Genomic DNA, 23775 nt, shown 5'->3' with positions numbered 1-23775 from the left:
GGCCCTGGAGGATGCAGGAGTCTACTATTTGGTGAAGCGAACCCCGGAAATGCACGTTTTACCCGGTAAATGGGTTTATGATGAGAAGTACAATATCGACTTGAAGGAGTATTTGGCTCGAGCGAGATGGGTAGTCTGCGGCAACTTTGAACACAATAAATGGGACCTACAGGATATCTACGCCGCCGTCGCTAACTCGGTCAGTGTGAGACTTTTCCTTTGCATTATGGCCATCAACGATTTCGAGTGCGAACAATACGACTTCAACACCGCCTTCTTGAATGCCCTCATTCCTGAGGATGGCAAGAAGTATTACGTTGAACAACCGACTGGTCTTGAAAAAGAGGATCGCCACACATGGGTATGCCAGCTGGTTCGAGCCCTATATGGACTAAAACGCAGCCCCCTTTTTTGGTTTGAGACCTTACTGCCAGTCCTGAAAGCACTAGGCTTCACACCCATAGGTGCAGATTTGTGCCTCCTGGTGAACAATACCCTGGGTGCGATTATGGTTCTTTACGTTGATGACTTCCTCTTGGCAGCAGCCAACCTCAAGATTATCACCCACATCAAAGGAACCCTGGAAAAGAAGTTCAAACTCAAACATCTGGGCCCAGTTAGGACCTTTTTAGGCTTTGACATCGTCAGAAATCGAACTGAGCGTACCGTCTTTATCTCACAAGAACGATACACCAAGACAATGATTGACAAGTTCACGAAAGGCCTCGCCAAAGGACAAGACCTTCACCCGACAAAGACACCCTGGCCTCCGGACTTCAAAATCCACGGGGGTGGGGAAGTTTCTGGTCAGCAGAAAGCCTACATCAAGAGCACAGGCTCGTTAAACTACTTATCCACTGGTACCCGACCGGACATCACGTTCACCGTCAGCAAATTGTGCGAGGGTAATGCGAAGCCAACCGATCGTCACCTTACCGTGATGAAACACCTTTATCGCTACCTGACTGGCCATTCAGATTTGGGTATTGTTCTGGGAGGACGCTTCTCACCGACTGCTGGCCGCCTCGATCTGCAATTCAGGGCATATGCAGATGCCTCTTTTGCAGACAACATTCCAGACAGAAAGAGTACAGCTGGGCACGTCGTGTTCCTTACCTGCGGTCCCATCCACTGGAAATCTAAGAAGCAGAGCCTTGTCACAACCAGTACGACAGAGGCAGAGTTCGTGAACTTGGTCCCTACAGCGAAGTCGCTGGAATGGATTGGAAGCATGTTGAAAGACCTGGGTCTTGGAGTCAACACCAACCAGATCCTTTACACAGACAGCGAGAATGCCAGGAACCGGGTGCTCAACGTAAACGTGCCGGCTCGTAACCGCTACATCGATATACGATACAAGTGGTTGATTCAGCAGGCGGAAATGAAGGCAATCAACGTGATCCATTTGGCCGGGGAGGATATGCCAGCAGACGGATTGACGAAGGCATTGAAGGCGGATAAGCACGCAAAGTTCGTGAAGTTGATTGGCCTTGTCCAGCAGAAGGTTCCCTGGACTTGAACACAAGGGAACCACCATCATGTAAACAAACAGCATGTAAATAGTATCTCGACTCTGTTAGAGAATCTTTCGGTCTACGGGGGTGTGTTGGAGGTGTCCCGTGTCACGTGCGGCCAGCCATGGCTCCCTCTGGCCATGGCCCCACCGCACAGGGACCTCCCTTGCCCTAGTTTTAGACCTCCAGACTTTTACACAGTCTGAACTCTACACAATACATCATCATTGATTCGTTCGTGGTTGTTCACCCTGTTCACACCTTCTTATGCCAAAGCCTTCCTTCCTTCTGCTGGCCTGATCTGGGTCATGAGGCCATAAGGCATCTATCTAGCGGTGTGCACCGCTGTGCTTACATATGATCCTTCCCGAGTATCTTCCTCCAATATCCTTCCTTCCTATGACGCCGGCGTCGTCACGGGTACCGCCCTATCGCCGCCGGAGTGCCTTGGTTGGTTAGGGATCGTTCTTGTGACAGCAGGGTTTCCCTTCTTGGCCTGGCTAGCACAGCCCGATATGAGGGGCAGTGCAGCCGGCGTACGTATTGTTGGCTGGAATACGCCAGGGATTATTGAGGGGATTTGGGTAGGTTGTGCTATCGGTCGAATAGACTCTCCGACCGAGTTGGCCTGGTTGCCTGAAGCATTTTGAAGGGTTCGAGAGGCTCAGCCGTGCGGCTCTGCGAGCCTCGTGCTGCTGGGTTAGGGTCGAGGTCGAATGTCCGTGTGACACTCATGACGAGACTTTGGCGGTCAAGGAGATGGTGGAGGCGATGACAAACATGGTTGGCGAGAAGGACGGCAGTGCCGCCCAGATTGACACCGTGAAGAAGATGTCCAAGAGCGTCGTCGAACACGTTTCCTGGAACTTTTTCACATGTAATTTCCCTTCAATTGTTTTGGTATAGCCTACTAACGATGTATGTAGCGTGAGTCGAGGCATGCCCAGAACGGCGATGTTCGTGTCCAACCCTGGTGCAAGGATTTATTCCTGCGCGAGTACGACACCTGGGAGGAGATATGGGCCGAAATGCTCGACCTCATGGCAGTTAGTGAAAACTCCGGGTGCATTATGCCCATTCGTTGGGCTCAACTAACTACTTGACACAGAAGTCGAAGGCGGTCGTGGCCAACCTAATCATTGTCACATTTGCCAAGCGCTTTGCCAGTGACCCCTACCTCGAGTTGCAGGCAAGTGTCCTACCTCTAGTTTACGTGTGACCAAGGACTCAAACCATATTTCGGCCCTCGAGCTACTGCAAAATTGGCAACCAACGACAAGGACACTCCTCGCTGGCGACTTCAATGCCAAACACCACTCCTGGCAACCTGGCGCGGAAACATCAGGAAGTGCCACGCGAATTGTGGGCTACGTTACAGAGCATGGCCTGGATTTGCTGACGGCCCCTGGCGTCCCTACCCACAACTGCGGTAATACTATCGACCTTACCTTTACGAACATACCACTCTGCTCAACAAGAATTGCTCCAGAGGCGGACTGCGGCTCTGACCACCAAGTTTGCATTACGGACATCCCTATCCAACGGATAGAGCCTCCTCGCCGTCGACTGGTCCTTCGAGAAGACCCAGAGGCTATTAAACTATATGCCGAAAACGTCTCGTTTCTCATGGGTTTGGTCCCGCTCCTCCCTGCAGGCGAGAACTCCCCGGAAAGGCTCGACGAGCTCGCCGGAGCCCTCTGCAACGTCCTTACAGAGGCCCTCCAAATCTCTTGCAGGCCATCAAGACCTGAGAAAAACGCAAAGTGGTGGAATAAAATGTGTGCGCAGGCCTCCAGAATGTTCCGCAACTATCAGCACAACAATCCGAATCCCATCCCCCAACGGATAGAAGCTCTTCGGCAAGAGTTTAAGAGGATAGTCAGAGAAGCAAAGCAGCTGTTCTTCGACGACCTTATCACGAAAGCGCGAGACGACAAGGACATTTTTCGGATCGTGGCGTGGCACAAACCCCGCGACCGGATGGAGGCCCCCCCACTAGTCATCAATGGGCAGACCGTGATCGAGCCAGAAGCCAAGGCGGAGGCGCTCCGCACGGTCCTTCTAGAAAGGAACAGCGAAGAGGAAGACCTCGAAACTGGCTGGGTACCCACGGTACCACGCCGTCGCCTACCCTGGTCGTCCGTCGTACACGCGGATGAAGTCTACAAAACACTTTGCGGTTCTGGCAACACGCCCCCCGGCACCGACGGTATTACCGTCCGTATGTTGAAAGCGTCCTGGGAAGCGATCAAAGACCCTGTCCTGCGGCTCTATCAGGGCTGCGTCGCTACCGGCTACCACCCCCAAGTCTTCCGACAGGCGGAAGTGGTTATGATACCGAAACCGGGGAAAGACCAAACGACGGCAAAGGGATGGCGGCCCATCTCACTCCTGTCCTGCCTTGAAAAAGGTATCGAACGCCTTATTGGCAGGTGGATTGCTTGGACGGCCATTTCTAACGGGGTCTTGAATCCCCAGCAGGCTGGCGCCCTTCCAAGGCGTTCGGCCGTTGACATTGTGGAAGCTCTGTTTCACGATATCGAAGCTGCACTCGACAAGGGACTCGTTGCTGCACTTGTAGCCATGGATGTCAAAGGCGCCTTTGATGCCGTCCTAGTGAATAGGCTGGCTGGTCTTACGTTTGCGGGAGCAAGGGTGGCCGGACTGCGTGGTCCGCTGGGTTGAGTCTTTTATGATGGACCGCATGGCCTGCGTTCGATACCCAGGGGTGACCAGTCCTATGCGCCGCCTCAGATGCGGGCTCCCCCAGGGCTCACCAGCCCCGCCCATCATCTACCTGCTCTACACAGAGCCAGTCCACCGCCTCGGGGAGAGTGAAGCGCAGCACTTTGGATATGCAGACAATTGTGCAGTCCTTGTTACTGGCTCTTCGAACGAAGAGGTTGCAGAGAAGGCCCAACGAAAGCTAGACGCCATGGTTCAATGGGGAGTAGACAACGCTGTTGAGTTCTCCCCGGACAAGACCGAAATTCAGTTTTTCTCCAGGAAAAGACAAACTGCGCCCTTCCCAACCATTACGCACGGAGGAGTCGAGGTAGCTGCACAGCCGGCAATGCGTTGGCTGGGGATTTGGCTCCACAGCAAGCTGAACTGGAAGCATCACATTGAGCACAGGCTCGCCTCCGCCAAGCAAGTGGTCCGCCACATACGCGGTCTCAACAGAGTCTACCACGACGCTCCTCCAGGCTCCATGGTGAAGGCTATGAAGGCGGTCGTCCTGCCAAAGGCCCTATTTGGCTCTGAAATCTGGTGGCCAGGCCATAAGAAGCACGCCCTTCTCCCCAAACAAGGGGAGTTTCCGCTTGTTAGCAACGGACTGGCGGACCTCGTCCATAAAGTCCAGACGGCGGTGAACATTGCCATCCGCGCCAGCTTACCGGTGTAGAGAACGACGCGCCTTGCAATTCTCTACCGCGAAGCTAGCCTGTTCCCCGTCCCCCTTCTTCTGGAAGCGGCCCGCCGGCGGCACGCTGTACGCCTCCTCACCTCAGATCCCGCCCACCCGCTTGTCCCGCGTCTTTCGGAATCTCGAGTAACGCCGCACGGCCTACCCCGCCGCCCTACAACGCTACAGACGGCTGCCCAACTCGCCTTGCCTTTCCCGCGGCCGGTTCTACAGCCGCCCGTCTATAACGGGGACACTCACAAGGATCCAGCACCCACGTCAAAGGACAGGGCTGCCAAGGATTTCAAAGAATGGCTTCTCCAGCGAGGTCCCTCGGGAATCGTCGTTTACACCGACGGTTCTATGATAGCTAAGCAGATGGGCCTTCCAGCGCACGCAGAGGACCCGGATGCTGAAGAAGAAAGACCAGAGGGCGAGTGCGTAGGCTTTGGCTACGTAATCTTCCAAGGACAGACAGAACTTGGCCGCGGATACGGTCAATTAGAAGAGGCGGAAGTCTTTGATGCGGAGGCGGAAGGGGCGCGGCATGGTCTTAAGGCCGCTGTGGCGCTCTTTTCGGAGGCACAAGCCCGGCCACGCATTACAGTGTGCCTCGATAACACGTCCGTCATTAGAGGACTCCGAGGAACCCCAGCTGCGTCATCACAAGCGGCTTTCCTTGATTTTCGTGCCACCCGCAAGGGCTATGGCCCCAGTCTGGTGGATGTCCGCCGGGTTCCTGGCCACAAGGGCATCACGGGCAACGAGATTGCTGACGAACTCGCTAAGGCGGGTGCTGAAGGGGGAGAGGCAGTCAATGAAGGCTTGGCTACTCTTGCACATTCAAGGCGGCTTGCTAAGAGGGAGGCGCGTACGGATTTCAAGGCATGGTGGGCCACGAACAAGCCAGAGTCTTATGCAGACTACCGGTTGGGGGTCTCTATCAAGCCTCATGACGAACTAAAAAAGTTGGACAGACGCTCTTTACACCACCTCCTCGCGGCCAGGTCTGGCCACGGGGATTTCAAGGACTACCACGAGCGCTTCGAGCACGAGGACGCCCTGCTGACATGTTTCTGTGGAAGCTGGAAGAATCCCTTCCACCCCTTTTTCTGCAGGAAGGCGTACGCGGTCTCCCCAGTCACAGGCGAGGCGGCTGCGCAGAAGAATCTCTCTCTTGCTATTGGGATTTACTGGCAGCGCTTCATCGCTAGGATCCAGACTTCGTACTTCTTTTCGTGGACTTGCACGAGAAAAGCTTGGCGTCAGACACTCTGGCAGAAGTATACTATCATCTGGGGTACTGCTGATAAACTTATGGGGTTTTTATGGGGCGTAGGGGTGGTGGTTGGCCACGGCCACGACATCGAGAGGGTTACAGTGGACTTGGACAGGCTGGTTCACCGTGTAAGGAGACGGGAGGAGACTTTGCAGGAGGAAGAGAGTGACAGCGAGAGCGGAGAGGAGTGATTTTGCCCTTTCTTATGTCTTTTCCTTTGTTCTATAGGTCCCGCCATATACTGGCGGCTCGCTCACTGGGCGATTCGATTATAAGTGTTGGGCCTCGGTTTGCCCTCGGATTAAAGGGCTTAGTGGACAGTTAGGGCACTGCTCCTATTCTTGCATGTTAGATTCACCGATGTGGCACGTCTCATACCCTACGGGAGGCGGAAGTAGACGTTAAAAATAACAACAACAAAAACAACAGCAGGAGCTTGGCAAAGGGAGACAAAAACTTTGGATGAGGAAAGAAGGTAGAAGGGATGCACTCTACGCACGCCCAAAAACCCTACAAACACGCCCATGATACAAGGCGAAGTGGCTTTACTAACCAATCCTTCGAGAAACAAATCTAAGAAAAGCCTTATATATAACCTTTAAGCCCCTTCAGAACTCCTTACTAATTTGTTTCCTTAAAATTGGGTATAGTGGACTAGCTTTTGCAGTTGCATCGAAAACATAAGAGGCAAATACCTACCTATTAGCTAGTTGACATTGACCACTTCAAATCTATAAGGCCGTCTTTCAAAAAAGTTTTGAGTTACTTTCAAAAGACTCGGGAATTGAAAGTTTGAGAGAAAAATAAGTATTTGAAGTTGGTTGGTGTCTTTTATCTTGAGTGGTTCTAAGGTGTATACTTGCATAGGCGTGTTTGTAGGGTTTTTGGGCGTGCGCAGAGTGTACCCCAAGTCAAGTAGAATGAAGATGGAAAAATGAGTTCATACGAGTTGAACCTGACCTACCAGTGAGGGATGACTTCATGCAGTCTTTGTTCGGACCACAACCTTTGTGTTCAACGGTTGCCCCAGCGATGCCCCTGATGCGAGACTATGGGATGGCTGTTCATGGAAGTCGCGGTGGGAGCGCGTTTGGCCTCAACACCAAAACCTTGATCACCATCCAGCCCTGAACAGCAACGTTGATCACAAACAATGCTAGAAAACCTCCTACAGGGCCACAAACCTTGACAAATTGGCGAGCGAGGCCCTACAGACGCATCAACGGTCGCTGGCCTCCCCAGCAGTATAATAATTCCTTCTCTGCTCCAAAGCTGGACCTCAAAACTTACTCCTGCAAGCAACGATCTTTTTCTGAAGGCCGAAAGTATTACCCAGCATTGCTAGCTCTCACGTACCGCAACCCGTCCATCAACCTCAACCAACTCGATCACCTTCGCGATCTATCGCCTACCTTGACATCATCGACACCTTGCTCGCTGGATCGACCTTTTACTCTGCCACTTGCACTGCAACCAGTCTTGCAATTTGCACTCGATATCTGTCGAAATTCCCCGCGACCTCTTCGAACGATTCATCAAGATCGTTTGTTCATCCAACCTCTCTTCACAATCCTCAAGTAAGTCCAACTTCGGCTTCTTTTATATATCTTCCTCTACTATTTCCGTCCACATGAGTCACCTTCTAACATCGCCTTCTACACTAGGCCTTTTTGATATTTTACAATGCCTGTATCATTCCAGAACGCGCAGGGGATCCGGGAATACCTGGAGGACGCTTCCAGGCACCGCGATCCTCACCTTCCCGCCTTGTGGAACGTCATCAGTAAGTCTCACCTCCTTCCAGCCTTTTCCCATATGAAAACTGCCGCTAATAGAAATCGCCTCTCAGTGACAATCCAGGTAAACCTGATCGACCCTGCAACCAAAGCCATCCGCTCCTTCGCCGAGTTTACCCATCGTCGTGCTTACGACCCCATGTACGGGCGCTTCGCTGAAAGTGTCTACGAATGGCTCATCTTCCTTCATCGGGCCGACCTGACCGCTGAAGGACTCGCCAAAATCGGGCACACCAAGCCTGGTTTGGTTGAGAAGCTGAAAAAGACGCTTGCTTCCCATGAGATTGGCCATCCACGCAAGGCCAGGGCTCGCGAGAACCACCCAGCCGGCCAAGCATACAAGCGCATCTACATGACGGAAGCCGACTTCATGGTCGGCGAGGGTGCAATGGAGTATCTTGGCCGTCCCAACGCGCAGATCCTGGAGTCCCAGATCCGTGATATACCTACGAGCGAAACCGAAAAGCTTCGATACGTCGACGAGATGGTGACGGCCTTGAAGAACATGGCTGGCAAGCTACCGGGCTTCGAGAACCAAGTCAACCATGTGAAAAAGACATCGGCGTCCATCTTCGAGACATTGGCTTGGCGTCTATTCGTAAGTCCCCATCCTTCCTACAGTGCATACATGAGAAATCCGCTAACCATTTGTTATATAGGTCGCTTCCCGTCAAGCCCAGCTGGGAATGCTCAAGGTCTCGCCTTGGGCTACCGCTTACTACTGGCGCAAGTACTACACCTGGAAAGCTCGCTGGAGGGATTTAATCCGCTTCATGAGCACCAACAAAGCGGCCGTCGCCAACTTGTTCCTCAGCTCCTTCATTACCCGCTTTGCCGCCGACCCCTACAAGGAGGAGTCGCAGAAGAACCAGAATCTCAAGACGAACACCGACAAGAAAGCGAAGAAGCGCGCGGGTGACGAAGCTATCGCCAGGCTCGCTGGAAATTCGTCGCCCGCCGTTGCAGAGAACAACGCCGAACAGAACCCTGATATGGCCGTCAATGACTTCGTGGCTGCTGCCGGTGCCGCTGGTGCAGAGGGTCAAGATGAGGAGGGCCAAGATGCCCAGGCTCAAGTTGCCCAACCTCAAGCTCCTCCACAGCCTCGAGGACCCGACTTTGAACGTCCTCAGGATCTTCAGATTACCCAGGATGGTTGGATTAACTACCAGGAGAACGACTTCACGGTAATGTACGACATTCATCGGCAACAACTTGAGAACTACAACGCTGAGAATGATGCGGAGGCAGATGATGACAACAACGGAGCCATGCAGAACGACAATGCCCAGGATGATGACGGCAAAACCGGAGTTCCTGGCCACAACGGATTCAACGACAACAATGACAACCCGGGAAGAAGCGCTCGCAACGAAGGAAACGGCGAGAGCGATATGGCTCGTCAGCGCAGGATCCAACGACATGAGGCTATGTCTGCCGCTGCTCCTGTGGCTCCTCGCAACCAGAACACCTTGAACCGTGGTGGCCCCAACATGACTGGTCTTTCGCAGCATCAGCATCAAGCCAACAGAGCGCATCAACCAGCCTTTCCTCAGCACGGTCTTGTCCAGTGGCCTGGAGAGGCCCCGGTTGACCCTTTAAACAACAATCCTGGTTTTGGCGGTCCTGTTCAGCAGAACCAATCTCGCGGCAATAATCGACAAGTCGAATCTCATGGTTCCGGCTTTACACCTGCTCGCCAAAACGGTCCTCGGCAACAATTTCAGCTTCCTGTTCGGCCCGCCACTCCCCAGCCCGGTTCCAACCATAGAGGTATGCTAGGCCCGCTTCAAGAAGCTCCTCGCCATCAGCAAGCACCTCCGCGTGGGCCTACGATGCAACCACCTACTGAAGTATTCCGGGTCATCCACGGTCCGCTAGGGCTACGCGGCCAATTCCACTCGCCTGGCTTCAACCAACATCCTGGACCTCGGCATCAACATGAAACTCCCTCCGGGCAACGACCTCTTCCCATGGGCTTCGTGACACCTGCTCGACCTCACCAGGCCCAGCCGCCCCATTTCTCAAACCCTGCACAAGGTGTTCCTGCTGGCTATGGCACTGCTGTTAAACCTGGTCAACATTACACCGGTTCAGGTCATGGCCACGCTACCCCAATTCAGCACCGACCTCACCCTGCTCGGATGCATCCTGCTACCCCTCGTGGCCAAATCCAGCGCACTCATCTTACTGGACCTGTTTCTTTCCGCAGACCTGCCATGCCACTCGCTTCTGAGAGAGCCCGGCTCCCCAGAGAGAACCAACAAGCTGCCAGTGCGCCTCGTCCTGTCCATTCATCCCAAGTCATGGGCTTCCCTCCCCCAGTCGCTAGAAATGCGCAACCTCAACAACTTTTTACCCCTCAGCCCGCTCAACAGCAGCCCGCCAATGCCCAGTCTGCCTCCTCCGCTGGTCCTGGTCCCTAGAATGGACGGGCCAACGAGAGACAGATGACCCTTGACGCAGTGCCGGCAAGATTCAATATCCCACCTCAGCAGACCGCCCAGCCACTTCTGATCCAGCAACAAGTTCACGTGCAAGCGGTTCAGCAGCCAGCTCGTGCTGTCACCGAAGAAGATCCATTCCAGGATCTTGCTGGTATGGAAATCGAGGGACTGCCGGAAATCACGCCCGAGGAGATGAACCAGTGGGCTCAGGACCTTCAATACCTCGAAGACCACGGAGAGTGGCCTGCTCAACAAGCTGCCCCGGTGAATCTTGTCCCTGCGGCCCCTGCGGTTTCTGCGGTTCCTGCGGTTCCAGAACCCAGTCGGGAGGAACTCATGGCTTTCAGGGATGAACTCATGAATGGCCCACCGGCTCAGCGGGAGGTTGCTCCGCCGCAAGAGCAGCAAGTTGCCCCGGCTCAAGAGCAGCAGCAGGTTCTCCAGGCTCAGGAGCAGATTGCCCCGGCTCAAGAGCAACAGGAAAACCATGATCCGAATCCGATTGCCGGGTTGGACTTCAACCCGGACCAAGTCATGAGCGGCCAGGGTCTACAAGGCAACCCGCCCGGTCAGGGCTTCCAAATCAACATCAATGACTTCATGGACGAACAGATGAACTTGGACGGCTTCGACGCGGCGCAGATGGAGAGCCCTGAGAATTACTACCAGTTCATGAACAACGACGTCTTCGGCGGTGAGCCTATCGGTGTTGAGGCCATCGACGACCCATTTGCTGAGCAGGCGGCGGAGCAGCCAGTTGGTCAACCAGCAGCACAGCCGTTTGAGGACAACGCCAACCACCAACAAGAGCAGCAGCAGAAGAATGGTCCCGAGGAAGAGGAAGATCTTATGGATTTGTTCGTCAACAACGGCGACGATGAGGGTCATGAGGATTTTGACAACGAGGATCGAGAGGAGGAGGTTGATGATGATGATCTCTTTGGAGACAGTTTCGTTGAAGAACATGCCACGGAGGCGGTCAATGGCTACGAAAACACTCCTAACAAGCGCAAGAGGGATGATGATGGCCATCAACAGGGTGAGCAGTCTGCCCGGAGGACTCGTATGGATTGAGTCGGAGGATTACGCACGGGTCATGGGACAACATGATGAATAAAGGATGATGGATAATGGATGATGGACGATGGATAATGACATGAAAGACTCGGGAATTGGGAAGGTGGATTGATGACAACGGTTATGGGAGTCACACAATGAATGACATTACTACTTGGGAATTGGAACGGAACCTGTAAGACAGAAAGAAGAATCTGTCATTGTTGGAGTCATGTAAAGGGGAAATCAGGGATCACGGGTAACATTAGGGCATGATGGCATAAAATGCTACCCTCGGTCATACCGTAGATAGAAGTTGTTTGCAATGATGATATGTTGCATACACTGAAGTGGTCCTTTTGACTTATGTGAATGTGACTACGTGAAATGATTATATCACATGTAATGACTTGGAGAGTTAGTTGCTGAATGCTATAAATATTACGACGCCCAACACCCTATGTGTGTGCATTCGACGAGTGTTACAATCTTTTTGCCCTTGACAAAGTGAGAACTGACGGGAACCTGGAACCTTGGTCGTCAAATTAAGGTTTGGCCATTGTGGAACGCATGTCTAAGTGTTAGTGCACGGCCCCGCGTTTGCACGTTATTATTCTTGGGCACTAACAGTCGAACATGGACAGACCCACGTCCCTGCCGGGGTCAGGGGCTTGCAGTGGAAAGGCCGGTGGACTGTGCGAGTTGACGATGCCATCCATTATTCGAATTGTTCTAGCAAGCTAGGTACTAACATGGCGCACTCAGGCTAACCACACGAACAACTCTTACAACTTCACACTTCGATATCAGCAGACAGGCCTGTTTTGTTTTCTGTCCAGAATGCTGCCCGGGAAGAAGCGGGGCAGGGCAGCGAGATGACAGCCGAGAGCCGATACCTATCAGGGTCCAAATTACGACTGTCCCGCAAGCCCTCCAGCTGATCGAGAAGGTTTGGGGCTAGGGGCATGAAATCTCGCGCGTCTCTGTTGAAGCGATCCAAACCTTGATGCTCAAACCGTATTGACTGCGGCACTATATGGGGAGACTCCTTATGTGGAATGTGGATGTCAAGCTTGGTGAAGTTGGCGGGGATGTGGGGGCTCCAGAGGGGGGATTCAGGCTTGGAGTTGTGGTGCGCACTGGACGAACGAATACACGACCATATTATCGGGACAGGATTGAAAGTATCGCTCCCCACTTTTTCAAGGGTCTTGTCATCTCGAAATGGCCGTTTGCTTTTTTTCGTGCTATTCTAGACTTTGGTTGAATTGGGTGAGGGCATGATGATTCTCAGGTTCTTGACTTTTTCCATTCTTGCATTCATCACTCTTCTTAGCATCCCACTTTGTTTGCAGCATTCTGTCACGATTGGCTAAGCCTAGGTCGTTAAGAACTTAAGATCGAGCGCCGTGCTCCAAGGTTTTCCATCCACCGTTTATACGGGTTCGTACTGGAGGTAATCAGCCCCTGAATTCGGTTAGTAAAGTATACCTCTACTTATAGTAGAGCGCAGTGATACATGCAGTTATAGGGGGCTTCTGTGGCTTGGTGTAGCTCGAACAGCGGGGTTCAGGTTTCCATGGTAACAAACGGTCTACAGCTTTTTTTCAATGCCATTTTCTGTTCATCTTATTGCCCTACAGTATTTCATTCGCTCCTGGGTAGGCATATTCACAGAACCTCAAGGTCATTTAGTTATACCCTTCACCTTTTCTATTATGAACGTTGTGTTCAGGCGGTTTACTTGGTATCACTCGCGTCAGTCACAGTGGGGTCCAGTGCCTTCAGTAGGTATGGGTTCAGGTTTCCATGGCAACAAGCGGTCAGGGTCAGCATTATTCGTTCATCCCATCTTCCTCAATTGCAAAAGCGACCGTGAAGTGAAGGGAAGCGCGGCAGAAGCGCCGTATGTCATATCACGTGCACCGCATTGCTGTTGCGCCGTATGGTAACTTTGGATGGTGGTCCACTAGCGTCCTTGCACGCCATGACTGGTTTTATTCTGCCGCCACTGACCTCCTACTTTTTAAACCTCACCCTTCTTCAAACTCGCTTCCTTCCTTGCCTTTTTACCAAACCAACTCGACCACCCCAAACCAGTGATCGCCTGACCCTTGTCCCGAGTCGCTCGTAGTCGACTTCTTGGTAATTGATTGCAACACACGCAGCTATCTCAGGTGGCTACTACCGCGCGCATTGCGTTTAAGCCTTTACTTGCTGCGCACGTCGCTGGTTTATTTTTTACTTTCTGAAGCTGAATCCCCAATTGACCGTCATGCGCTCCGCGCACCGCGACAAAGTTGACGATCAACTATTCAGCAACCTGGTCATCTGTGACAAGGGCAGTGTTCTGGGCTTGGAACAGTAGTTCAATTTCGCTGATAAACTACTTTGGTCTCGAAGGCCTTGTTGATCTTCTCAACCTCCAGGAGAAGGTTGGGCTTCCAGGCCTTCCTATGCCAAAGGGAATCGGTACGTACTTGAGGTACGTATCAAGCCTTGTTGCCTGAGGCTTCAAGGCCTCTATCTAGCAGTCTGCATACATGTGGATCTTAATGCCTTCATCCATTCTACATCTTCCTTCTGGCGCTGCCATTCTTCTGGGCGCCGTGCTTCTTGCTTGGTTTGGCTGTGTTACTTCTGGGGATTGTCTCATGATGTTTCAACAGTGTTTCAGCACTTCCCTAGTTGGCTCGCTAGCCTGGTAGTGTGGGAAGGGGCTCGGGTAAGTAGTACCCGTGGCCGAGAGTCCGGCCGAGGTGAGTATCGTAGCCCTGGGGCCACCGGGCATCTCGAGGCTCATTCCAGGTGTTGAGGCTCTGCTGAGCCTTGCAACCCTAACCCTTGGACTGTGGGCAATGTCCGTGTGACAGTACCTAACGAGTCCTTCCTTCACCCGGCATCTGCGGCGGCCGTGGAAACACCTACTTAAAGCCTCCAACAGCTGATGATAATCACATACGACCATACCCACTGGAAAACTCGGGATCCCGTCCGCTCTCCCATAGATAAGCCAGTGAGGGCCAGACTAGTAGTTGGGTCGGTGACGACCAGCGAATCCCTGGTGTTGTATGTCTTTTTTCTTCTTTTTTTCCCGATCTCTTTCTAAAACACACTTGTTGGTTTCTTTCTTTTGAGTCCGCATTGTATTTCCGAAGCTGGCAATTCGGTCGCTCAAGTGGTCTTATATAGTTGTGATAGCAGTCGAGAGGCACAACTGTAAGGCTGCCATCACAAGGCCTTGGAACTCAGCCCTTGTCTTGAGGGTTGAAAGGATCAACGAGGCCTTCGAGACCAAAGTTAATTATTAGCTAAATTGAGCCACTGTTCCAAGCCCATACTCTGCCCTTGTCACAGGTATCTACCGAGTCCTTCCTTCACCCGGCATCTGCGGCGGCTGTGGAAATACCTACTTAAGGCCTCCGACAGCTCTTGATCATCACATACGACCATACCCACTGGAAAACTCGGGATCCCGTCCGCTCTCCCATAGATAAGCCAGTGAGGGCCAGACTAGTAGTTGGGTCGGTGACGACCAGCGAATCCCTGGTGTTGTATGTCTTTTTTCTTCTTTTTTTCCCGATCTCTTTCTGAAACACACTTGTTGGTTTCTTTTCTTTTGAGTCCGCATTGTATTTTCCTAATACCCAGCAGAAATATTTGCGCCTTCATTTTAACCTTTGCCGCCCAAGCAAAAGGTGCTGCAGATGCTGTGCTGAGATCATGTGGCTTAGAACAGTAGTTCAATTCAGCTAATAAACTACTTTGGTCTCGAAGGCCTTGTTGATCCTCTCAACCTCTAGAGGAAGGCTGGGCTTCAAGGCCTTCTTATGCCAAAGGGAAACGGTACCTTTCTAGTACGTACGGGTCCTTGTTACCTGAGGCTCCAAGGCATCTAGCGATCTGCATACATGTAGGTCTTTCTCGTATGACCCCAGGAGTGTGGCATATGCCCGGATGTCACCAGGAGTGTGGCATATGCCCGTATACTACCAGGAGTGTAGCATATGTCCGTGTGACAATATGTCCGTGTGACATTACTGGAAATCGAAGAAGCAAGCATTTGTGACCACAAGCACCATGGAGGCGGAGTTCAAAAACCTGGTTCCAGCAGCGAAGTCCATCCAATGGATTTCACGTATGATGGAAGAGCTGGGCCGTGTTCAACCAACACTGAAGGTCCTGTATACGGACAGCAAGAATACGAGGGACAAGGTCTTGAATCGCAAAGTGCCGGGAAGAAACCGTTGCATGGATATACGGTTTAAATGGATCATTGAGCATGTCGAGGAGAAGGAATCTGATCTTATTCATGTCATGGGAGAGGACATGATTGCGGACGGTTTGACAAAACCGCTGAAGGCGGACAAGCACGCACGTTTTGTCAAAATGCTGGGATTGGAAGCAAGGGAGGTACCATGGGCCTGAACTGAGTATTAATGGGTTGAGATTACTCAACATCATGAGATTTGTTTGTTTACATTGTGATGAGCCTCTGGGAGCCGTTTCGGGCTACGGGGGCGTGTTGTGGTGGGGTCTGTCCCACCTCCATTCATTGACATTGTCATGTGGGTCCACCAGCCCCCACCACTATGTATTTTGTAGCCCTCCACATTTCTTTTCCTTTCTTGTCTTCCTAGTTTAGCACAATCAACACACTTCTTGTGCCCACGAACCCAAGAGATATCAGTACAAACTGGTCATAACCGCCTTGCTTAACATTCATATTGCTCGAACTGTTTATTCTGGTCCATCCAAAGGTTTAACGGGATGAAGAAAAGGCAAGAAAGGCGTTCCGTCAGCTATAGACCCGATTACGACGGGTCAAATTTTCCCACCGATAGTGACGGATTCCGAAGGTTCCTGGACAAAATGGTTCATGCGATGAAAGCTTCCCTTTCCTATGAACGCTTTCCTCCTTGCGTTATTGCGTTCCTGTAGTCTGATGTTGTTGTTGCATTCGCTGATGACTGCCAACTTGCAAGTGTCTGATGGCCTCTGTTGTTCACAGTTTCAAGTGGCCTATGCGGTACAGGCTCAGAGAGTAGACCTGGGCACTCTCACACATACTGGAACAGAGGAGTTCAGGTTCCAAATCTTGGGTCGTTTCTTCCTCTATGGCTTCTGACTGCGGTCAGGTTATCGCTTCCCATGCTCCTATTGAAGCAGAAGCAATGTAGCAAAACGAGAGATGGGCAGAATGTATTGATTGAAGAGAGAAAAGTGAGGAGTGAGTGATCGTAAGGATCACGAGCTTATATATTTATGACTCATGATCTGATAAGGCTGAGATGCGAATAACTTCAACAGCTCCTTTCTCCCCCGCAACCTTTTGACCGCTAATTATGTTTTGGTTAGTTCTCGCCTTCATTTTTCATTGGCACAAATTTCATGCCTCGTTAACTCTGCGACTCATCTTCACCCAGAGCCTGACCAGGGCTACAGACAGGCCAGATCAAACCCACTGTTACCAGGGCAGAATTTACCAGCTACACAAACAGGATGAAGACAATCATCGCCACGTTAACAGTGAGTCTTTCAACGGCATTCTCCTTTTGCTGACTAATCACCTCACTATGTGAGTGTCACACGGACATATGCCACACTCCTGGTGTCATACGAGAAAGACCTACATGTATGCAGATCGCTAGGTGCCTTGGAGCCTCAGGTGAGAAGGACCCGTACGTACTGGATACGTACCGTTTCCCTTTGGCGTAAGAAGGCCTTGAAGCCCAGCCTTCTTCTAGAGGTTGAGAGGATCAACAAGGCCTTCGAGACCAAAGTAGTTTATTAGCTGAATTGAACTACTGTTCCAAGCCCAGAACTCTGCCCTTGTCACAGTGAGAGAGACTTCAAAGGCGGCGGTATACGACTTGTTCACTGCCCCTCACATTGATTGCCTTGTCAACAACCCTGCCACGGAGCTCGACGTATGTAGAGACTGCACCTCCGTGACTGACTACTCCCGCAATGCACAGTACTGATACTTACGACGTCCGGAGAGGCAAACGCATCCCCAAACTCTTAACGGCATACTTTCCCAACTACATGGACCGCTTTGAGGCCTTGCTAGCCTTAATGCGTGTACGTATTCTCCTGTGGGCTTCATTGCTGTAGACTTGAATTACTAACGCCGTTTCTAGCACTCCAAGGCCGCTGTAGCGGATCTCATTGCGGAGTCCTACATGGATCGGTGTGTGCACAACCCTGTTACAGAGCTTGATGTAAGTTCAGACAACTCCATCCCGATCACCTCGATCCTGCGAAGGCTATGCGACAGACAGCTGACTTTCGTCGTCCAAGGACCAAGCTCTCGAGCAATCATACCAACAAGCTCCGCAATTTTAACAAGGACGTCAAGGCCGCGGCCAGGTTCAGTGGCAGAACGATCACTGAGAACGGAATCACCAGGATTTACGACGTCGCTGGAAATCTGGTCAAGCAATTTTGCCGTCCCGAGAAGCGCCCGCTGAGCGAGTTGTTGGGCAACCGCTTGGCTGCTATTGCAAAACCGAAGCGCGACAAGACGAGGACGACATCTGGACCGACCTCGGGCAACAGCAGCAACTCGGAATCGCCGGTGGGCGCGGCTGGTGGCTTTTTGACGCCCATTCAAGAGGAAGACGAGAATGTTGTGGCTGCCAGTCAGGGACAGGAAGAGGGTCATTTGGACGAAGCCAGTGAGAAAAATGAGAACGCGGGGGAGGCCTTTCACGTCACGAATCGGCTTAGCACGCCAAGTTGCAACGCCGTCAACTCCCATTTCAACTCTCAATATCCCCCTCCCGACCGAATCTATTATTCGACTGACAGCCTAACTTTTCCAGCCAGCACCCCAAGGCCTACCAGCATTCACCATGCAATGAGCAAGCTTACGGCAGCCATCAGTATCCTACACCCGACGAGACTCAGCTGCTCGACGAACAATCTAACCTCAACATCTCGCATAATACGACCAGCCAGCATCTGCCACTCGGCAAAAGTCCAACCATACGGGTCAGTGCCCGACACCAGGCCACAATGTCTCCCGTGACGATTAGTACGCCGTCAACAATCAGCACCCCACGGCCGACCAGAATCTACTGCCGGGCGGACAGTCTGTCTTCTCCAACCAGTTTCCTACCACTGAGCAGGATCTCTTGGTCAGCGGACTTTCCCACAGCAACAACCAATACACGCCGGACCAGAGTCCGCGATTCAACCAACAGGCATACGGCAGCGATAACTATTTTACACCGGACTGTCACCAACATGCGTTGGTCGGTGAACAGTTGGTGCAGCACTAATCCAACGAGCACCCGGCTCTGCCAAGCTACGAACCGATTCCGGACCTTCTTGATGAGCTTCTGGGAGGCTATGACGACGTCACGACAGTGACGCTGACTTGGGCGAGGGAGCTCTCAACAATGCTCCCAATCCGAATGGAGCTGATCTCGTGTGGGATGGACTGTAAAGGGACAGAATAGGTCACTGCAAGGCAAGCGCTTCAGTGTTTTGCGGACGCATTGTTCGCGTTAACAAGCCACGGCTTCGGTAGCGGCTCCAACTGCAGCTATGGTGGCAAACACGCCTCTTCGAAATGACTTTTGCAGTTATAACTGGAACCCGAGAAGGGTTTTGCTTCCTTCAGCGCGGCGTGAGGTGCTTCTCGTCTGGTGCGAGATGCACGGTGACCTGTTGTTTTAGCTGTTTTTGGTGTTTTCTTGTTTCCTTTCTTTTTTTTTTTACGGTCCCGAAACCTTATATTTGTATGCAAGCAGTCTTGTCTCACTCCAGCGTTCGACTCGTTCGCTTGCGTTGTTTTCTTCCCGGGCAAACCAATAGAGTCAGCTTTGATGGACAAGTATCCATATGAGGCAGACGATTGGGAGTTAGTTACCAAGACAGCGTTTTCCCCAAACCATTAGCGATTACTGCCCATCACTAGGATAATGGAATAGCAGTCGCAGCATCTCCATCCACGCTGCGTGCTGTCCTCTTTTCTGAACCCTTACGCTTCTTATGGTTCATTGTTCCTGTTACTTTTAGTCATGTTTTCCTCGACTGGTAGAACTCCAAGAAGCTGGAACCCAATCCGCCCCTGAATTGATCCTTCTCAACTTTCCTTTCCCCGCCTTGTCGCGTAACTTCCGTCTGATGTTGTTAATGTCCTCGCTGCCAGCTGGCAGTTGCCGTCACCTTTCCAGTTCAAAGTGGCCCATCCGGCAAGCACTAGCGACCAGGCCTTCCAAAACCGGCTCCTCTTCCTGTCCCACAAGGCCTCTTTTGACTTGATGTTTTTTCCCCGCCAACATCACGTCTGTTTGTCAACCACCATTGCATTCGCAGAACGCAACCACCGACACGAATCATCACCCGCCTCCGTGGCTCGCATTGCCCATTGTCTTTTTGCTGCTACAAAGCAGGCCAACACATTCTCTACCTATTTTCTACTCCAACTCCTCGTAAGTCGTAGCATCCAACTCCCGTCGCAAACATGGCCTTTGGCTCCGCCGATTCTCAACTGCTCTCGACACCTGAGCTCGCGTCGCAAATTACTACCAACATTGTCCTTTTCTTCCTGGATGATCTCCAGCAATGGCGACTCCCTTCTAACGCGATGATCGTGCTATTGTCGGATACATTGGAGAAATAGTTTTCTCACTATTCACTCGGACTTCTTATAGACCATGGATCCCCCGAACCTGTCCAAATCTCCGCAGCAGCTGAGTGAGGAGCCCACCAGCCTGCACCAATTTCTGGAAATTCTAGCTGCGGAAGAGGCAGCGGCAGAGGCTGCTGTGGCTGCTAACGGCGACACCACCGCCGACGATTTCCCAACCAATCCGGCCGAGCAACGTGCGCTTGTCGAGCGACTCATCAAAGCAATGTTGAACACCGTCGACATTGTCGATAACTATTGCAACAATTCCATGGAGAACTCCGAAGTCAAGTTCATCCACAGTCTGCCGAGAGCGAAGCTAGTTAGAAAGGCTTGGGAAGTCATGGTGAGTAACCAAGCCACTATGAATCATACCGCCCCGGCCATGGCCTATACTCACAGCTCGCTTTCTCAGTGGTTCAATTACAACGTACAACGAGGCATCATCCATCCGAAGGCTTTCTCCGCAGAGATTCCGAACTACATGACCAGATTGAGGTTGTCTCTATGCACCTTTCGGGTAAGCGCCTTCCACTTGCGTGTCGAGATTCAATGCTGATATGGCTGCCCAGAGCTCCAAAGCGGCTTGCTGCGACTTGTTCACCCTTCCTATGATCTGGAGGTACACTTGCAACCCGGTCCGCGAGTTGGAGGTAAGTCACACTAAACCCAAACCCTTGTCACCACGATCGGCCTTTCGCTAATTTGTTCACCTCGTCGCCTTTAGATCAAGGTGTCGAACAATCACACAAACAAGTTGAAGGAGTATTGCAAGTTCCTTGACCAAGTTTCCAAGTTCGGTGGCTCTTATGAGACCGTCGGCAATGTGACTTATGTTAGGAAGTCTACAGGTGAGGTCGTCGCGACGCTCACCCGGCCTACAAAGCGCCCTCTCACGGACTTCTTGGACGATGACCTCGCCGCCTACGCAAGGGTCAAGCGACAGAGAAGAACTACTGGATCCTCTGCTACATCCGGAGCTACGACTGTCAACTCTCCCAGCAGCACCAATGCGGCAGCGTCATCGCCTGTCAATGGCGCAACTGGTGGTGTTTTGGCCACCATTCAAGAGGAGTCTGATAATGAAGACGAGGCTGCCGACCAGGAGGAGCCTGACTGCGAGGAGGAGCCTGACTACGAGGAGGAGCTTGCCGACCGTGGCGATTGTACCGACGATGGCGGTTGGGATGCAGATAAGCCACAAGCCGACAACGAACACGCCTCTGACGACAACCTTGGTCTTCAGGAGGAATTCCTCATCGATCAGCATCCCCATTTGGACGCTCTACAGCAACCAAACATTCGGAGCGATGAGGATTCAGCATCTCTCAAGATCGACTACGATGATGTCGACCCTGAACTGGAAGACACCCAGTCCAATGTTTCTCTCACCTCAAAGGGCTTGGCCACTGCCGAACCGAGCCCCGACCATCGCCTATCTCCCGAGCAGTACGTAGCACCCGGTCAACAACCATTGCTGAACGAACAACTTCCGAACGATCATCAGGACCAATACCCCGCTGCCCCGGACAGTCATGCCAGTGCATGCCCACTGGGCGATTCGATTATAAGTGTTGGGCCGCGTTTACGCTATGGGCAACACATGATTTACATTGGCAGTAGGCCTCGGTTTGCCCTCGGATTAATGGTTTTGGTGGACAATTAGGGCACTGCTCTAAGTTTTGTATGCTAGACTCACCGGTGCGGCACGTCTCATGCCCTACGGGAGGCGGAAGTAGACGTTAAAAATAACAACAACAACAAAAAAGAGCATCATCCGTAACGCTGCAGACTTCTTTCAGCGAGAGGCAGCAGAGAGGGCAGCGGAGAGGGCAGCGGCCCTTAACGGCGCAAACGCCGGGAACTGTGATGACTTCCCCGATGATGACAATGGGCAGCTCGTACTAGTCGACCAGATGATTGAGGCTATAGACAACACCGATGGCGTCATTGACAATGACAATTCGGACCAGAAGGCGATTCGCGAACTTCCTGGCGACAAAAAGGAAAAGATAGCCTGGAGGGCTATGGTCAGTAACACGCTTGACGTCTTGCCACCCTGTGCAATTAGTACTGACGCGCATTCTTTTACAGTTCAAGATCAGAGATGTCCAGCGTGGCCTCCACCACCCCGACCTTCTTACGGTCACCTTCCCGAACTACATGAGCAGGTTTCGGGCAACTTGCGCCCTTGTTCGCGTAAGATCATCCTTTCCCTTGCTCCACCTGTGACATTGTATTATGCTGACACCAGAGTATAGTCCAGCAAGGCTGCAGCAACCCAGTTCTTCGCCGTCCCTTTGTTCGACCGCTTTATCGCCAACCCTATCATGGAGTTGGATGTAAGTACAGGCCCAACTGGCACTGCTTCAAAGATCACCGCTAACGCGCACTTGTTATAGAACAAACTGTCAAACAACAACACGAACGCGAGCAAAGCTTACAACGGCGAAGTCAAAGGCGCGGAGAAGAACAGCCGCACTGTCACGAAGTTCGACAACCGCGCTGAGATCAGAGATGCTTCCGGTGAGCTCATTAAGATCCTCATGAAGCCGAGGAAGCGCGTCCTGAGCGAGTTTCTTCCCCCGGACCTAGCTCGGTCCCCAGCCGCGAAGGTCAAGCGGGCCAGAGGAAGCCGCAGAGGCGCGGGTGCGTCCCCAACCCCGGTAGCTTCGTTCGTTACTCCTGCCAATGGAGGATCGCCTTTGCAGAACATCGCCGCTGCCAATACTCTTCCCGCCATTCAGGAGGATGATGAGCCTATCGAAGCTTCCGCTGTTCAGGCAAGCCCAGCCGATACCATTCTCGATGACTTTCATGCGAACGATCAGCATCTTAAAGCGGGTCAGAGCAACGATGGCAAGAATCACGATGACCATCCTCGCACCGAAAGTATCAATCCCGAGCATAGCTCTCCAAGTGCCGACCAGAGCAGTTCATACCAGAAGTACGCGAACTATGGCGGCATGAACAATACCGGCATGGACAACGGCTACGTGGTCAATGGCTACATCCACAACATGGATAACGCCTACCTGGATAACACCAGGCTCAACAACACCGGTCCGAACGTCGCCCAGAACAACATCGACCAGAGCAATGCCGGAGATGTCCAACCCCCCCTGTCTTTTACGCCTTATCAAGAGGAGTTTTACCCCATTCCAAACCAGTCTGCACCTCCTAATCAATTTGAGGCCGACCCCGGCTGGGCTTCGTTGCAAGCAGGGCCTGGAAGTTCAGCAAGTATCACTTTGACCCCCCCTGTCGATCCCATGCTGGAGGAGTATTCCACCGACATCAACAGCTACACTCCCACAGGTTCTGGACAATCTGGAGGTGCAATGGTCAATCAGGACGGTAACCTCGTCCAGAACAGTGCCGGTTCCGACTTGGGGGGGGGGGGGGGGGGGGGGGGGGGCACTGCGTCCGAGGAGGTTGAGTGAAGGCTTCTGTCTGGGGAACAGGCGCGACGGGCAAAGAGATTCGAGGAGACGAGGTGGAAGAAGATGCGAGTTGCATCCATCCGCAACTGGCCGGGCTAGTATGGTCTTCGAATGGCTTCTTACATGCATGAAGGGATGGAACTCGACATGAGTTTGCTTTTCAGCGAGGAGTCAAAGGCGTTTTTTCCCTGTT

The 23775-nt window shown here is 52.3% G+C and overlaps 8 protein-coding genes across 8 annotated transcripts; all 8 read left to right on the top strand.

The window, feature by feature from the left end:
* Positions 1-226: 226 nt before the first annotated feature.
* On the top strand, positions 227-1519 carry SMAC4_13561 (uncharacterized protein; the record flags this gene model as incomplete). The annotated part of the gene is made up of 1 exon (XM_066091465.1): positions 227-1519. One exon carries the CDS (start codon positions 227-229, stop codon positions 1517-1519), a length of 1293 nt encoding a protein of 430 aa, XP_065946649.1.
* Positions 1520-2294: 775 nt separating this feature from the next.
* Positions 2295-2733, top strand: SMAC4_07323 (uncharacterized protein; the record flags this gene model as incomplete). Its single annotated transcript, XM_003347900.1, has 3 exons — positions 2295-2369; positions 2441-2560; positions 2623-2733. 3 exons carry the CDS (start codon positions 2295-2297, stop codon positions 2731-2733), a joined length of 306 nt encoding a protein of 101 aa, XP_003347948.1.
* A 578-nt stretch (positions 2734-3311) lies between these two features.
* Positions 3312-4199, top strand: SMAC4_13560 (uncharacterized protein; the record flags this gene model as incomplete). Its single annotated transcript, XM_066091464.1, has 1 exon — positions 3312-4199. One exon carries the CDS (start codon positions 3312-3314, stop codon positions 4197-4199), a length of 888 nt encoding a protein of 295 aa, XP_065946648.1.
* Positions 4200-5283: 1084 nt separating this feature from the next.
* On the top strand, positions 5284-6390 carry SMAC4_13559 (uncharacterized protein; the record flags this gene model as incomplete). The annotated part of the gene is made up of 1 exon (XM_066091463.1): positions 5284-6390. The coding sequence occupies one exon, from the start codon at positions 5284-5286 to the stop codon at positions 6388-6390; it is 1107 nt and encodes a 368-aa protein (XP_065946647.1).
* Positions 6391-7882: 1492 nt separating this feature from the next.
* SMAC4_09655 (uncharacterized protein) lies at positions 7883-8946 on the top strand (the record flags this gene model as incomplete). Its single annotated transcript, XM_024656019.2, has 1 exon — positions 7883-8946. The coding sequence occupies one exon, from the start codon at positions 7883-7885 to the stop codon at positions 8912-8914; it is 1032 nt and encodes a 343-aa protein (XP_024511786.2). The 3' UTR covers positions 8915-8946.
* Positions 8947-10757: 1811 nt separating this feature from the next.
* On the top strand, positions 10758-11516 carry SMAC4_09654 (uncharacterized protein; the record flags this gene model as incomplete). Its single annotated transcript, XM_003343589.2, has 1 exon — positions 10758-11516. Exon 1 carries the CDS (start codon positions 10779-10781, stop codon positions 11514-11516), a length of 738 nt encoding a protein of 245 aa, XP_003343637.2. The 5' UTR covers positions 10758-10778.
* A 5952-nt stretch (positions 11517-17468) lies between these two features.
* SMAC4_09472 (uncharacterized protein) lies at positions 17469-18784 on the top strand (the record flags this gene model as incomplete). Its single annotated transcript, XM_003346328.1, has 5 exons — positions 17469-17582; positions 17642-17691; positions 17802-18213; positions 18330-18494; positions 18557-18784. 5 exons carry the CDS (start codon positions 17469-17471, stop codon positions 18782-18784), a joined length of 969 nt encoding a protein of 322 aa, XP_003346376.1.
* A 1190-nt stretch (positions 18785-19974) lies between these two features.
* Positions 19975-23574, top strand: SMAC4_09473 (uncharacterized protein; the record flags this gene model as incomplete). Its single annotated transcript, XM_003346329.2, has 9 exons — positions 19975-20046; positions 20165-20659; positions 20712-20792; positions 20867-21073; positions 21159-21588; positions 21911-22169; positions 22234-22338; positions 22401-22481; positions 22542-23574. 6 exons carry the CDS (start codon positions 19975-19977, stop codon positions 22045-22047), a joined length of 1422 nt encoding a protein of 473 aa, XP_003346377.2. The 3' UTR covers positions 22048-22169; positions 22234-22338; positions 22401-22481; positions 22542-23574.
* Positions 23575-23775: the final 201 nt, after the last annotated feature.

The sequence above is a fragment of the Sordaria macrospora genome, chromosome 3 (assembly GCF_033870435.1).
Source record: "Sordaria macrospora chromosome 3, complete sequence".
NCBI classification, from domain to species: Eukaryota; Fungi; Ascomycota; class Sordariomycetes; order Sordariales; family Sordariaceae; genus Sordaria; species Sordaria macrospora.
Note: the sequence above shows the minus strand (reverse complement) of the source record. Positions and strands in the feature narration are given on the sequence as shown.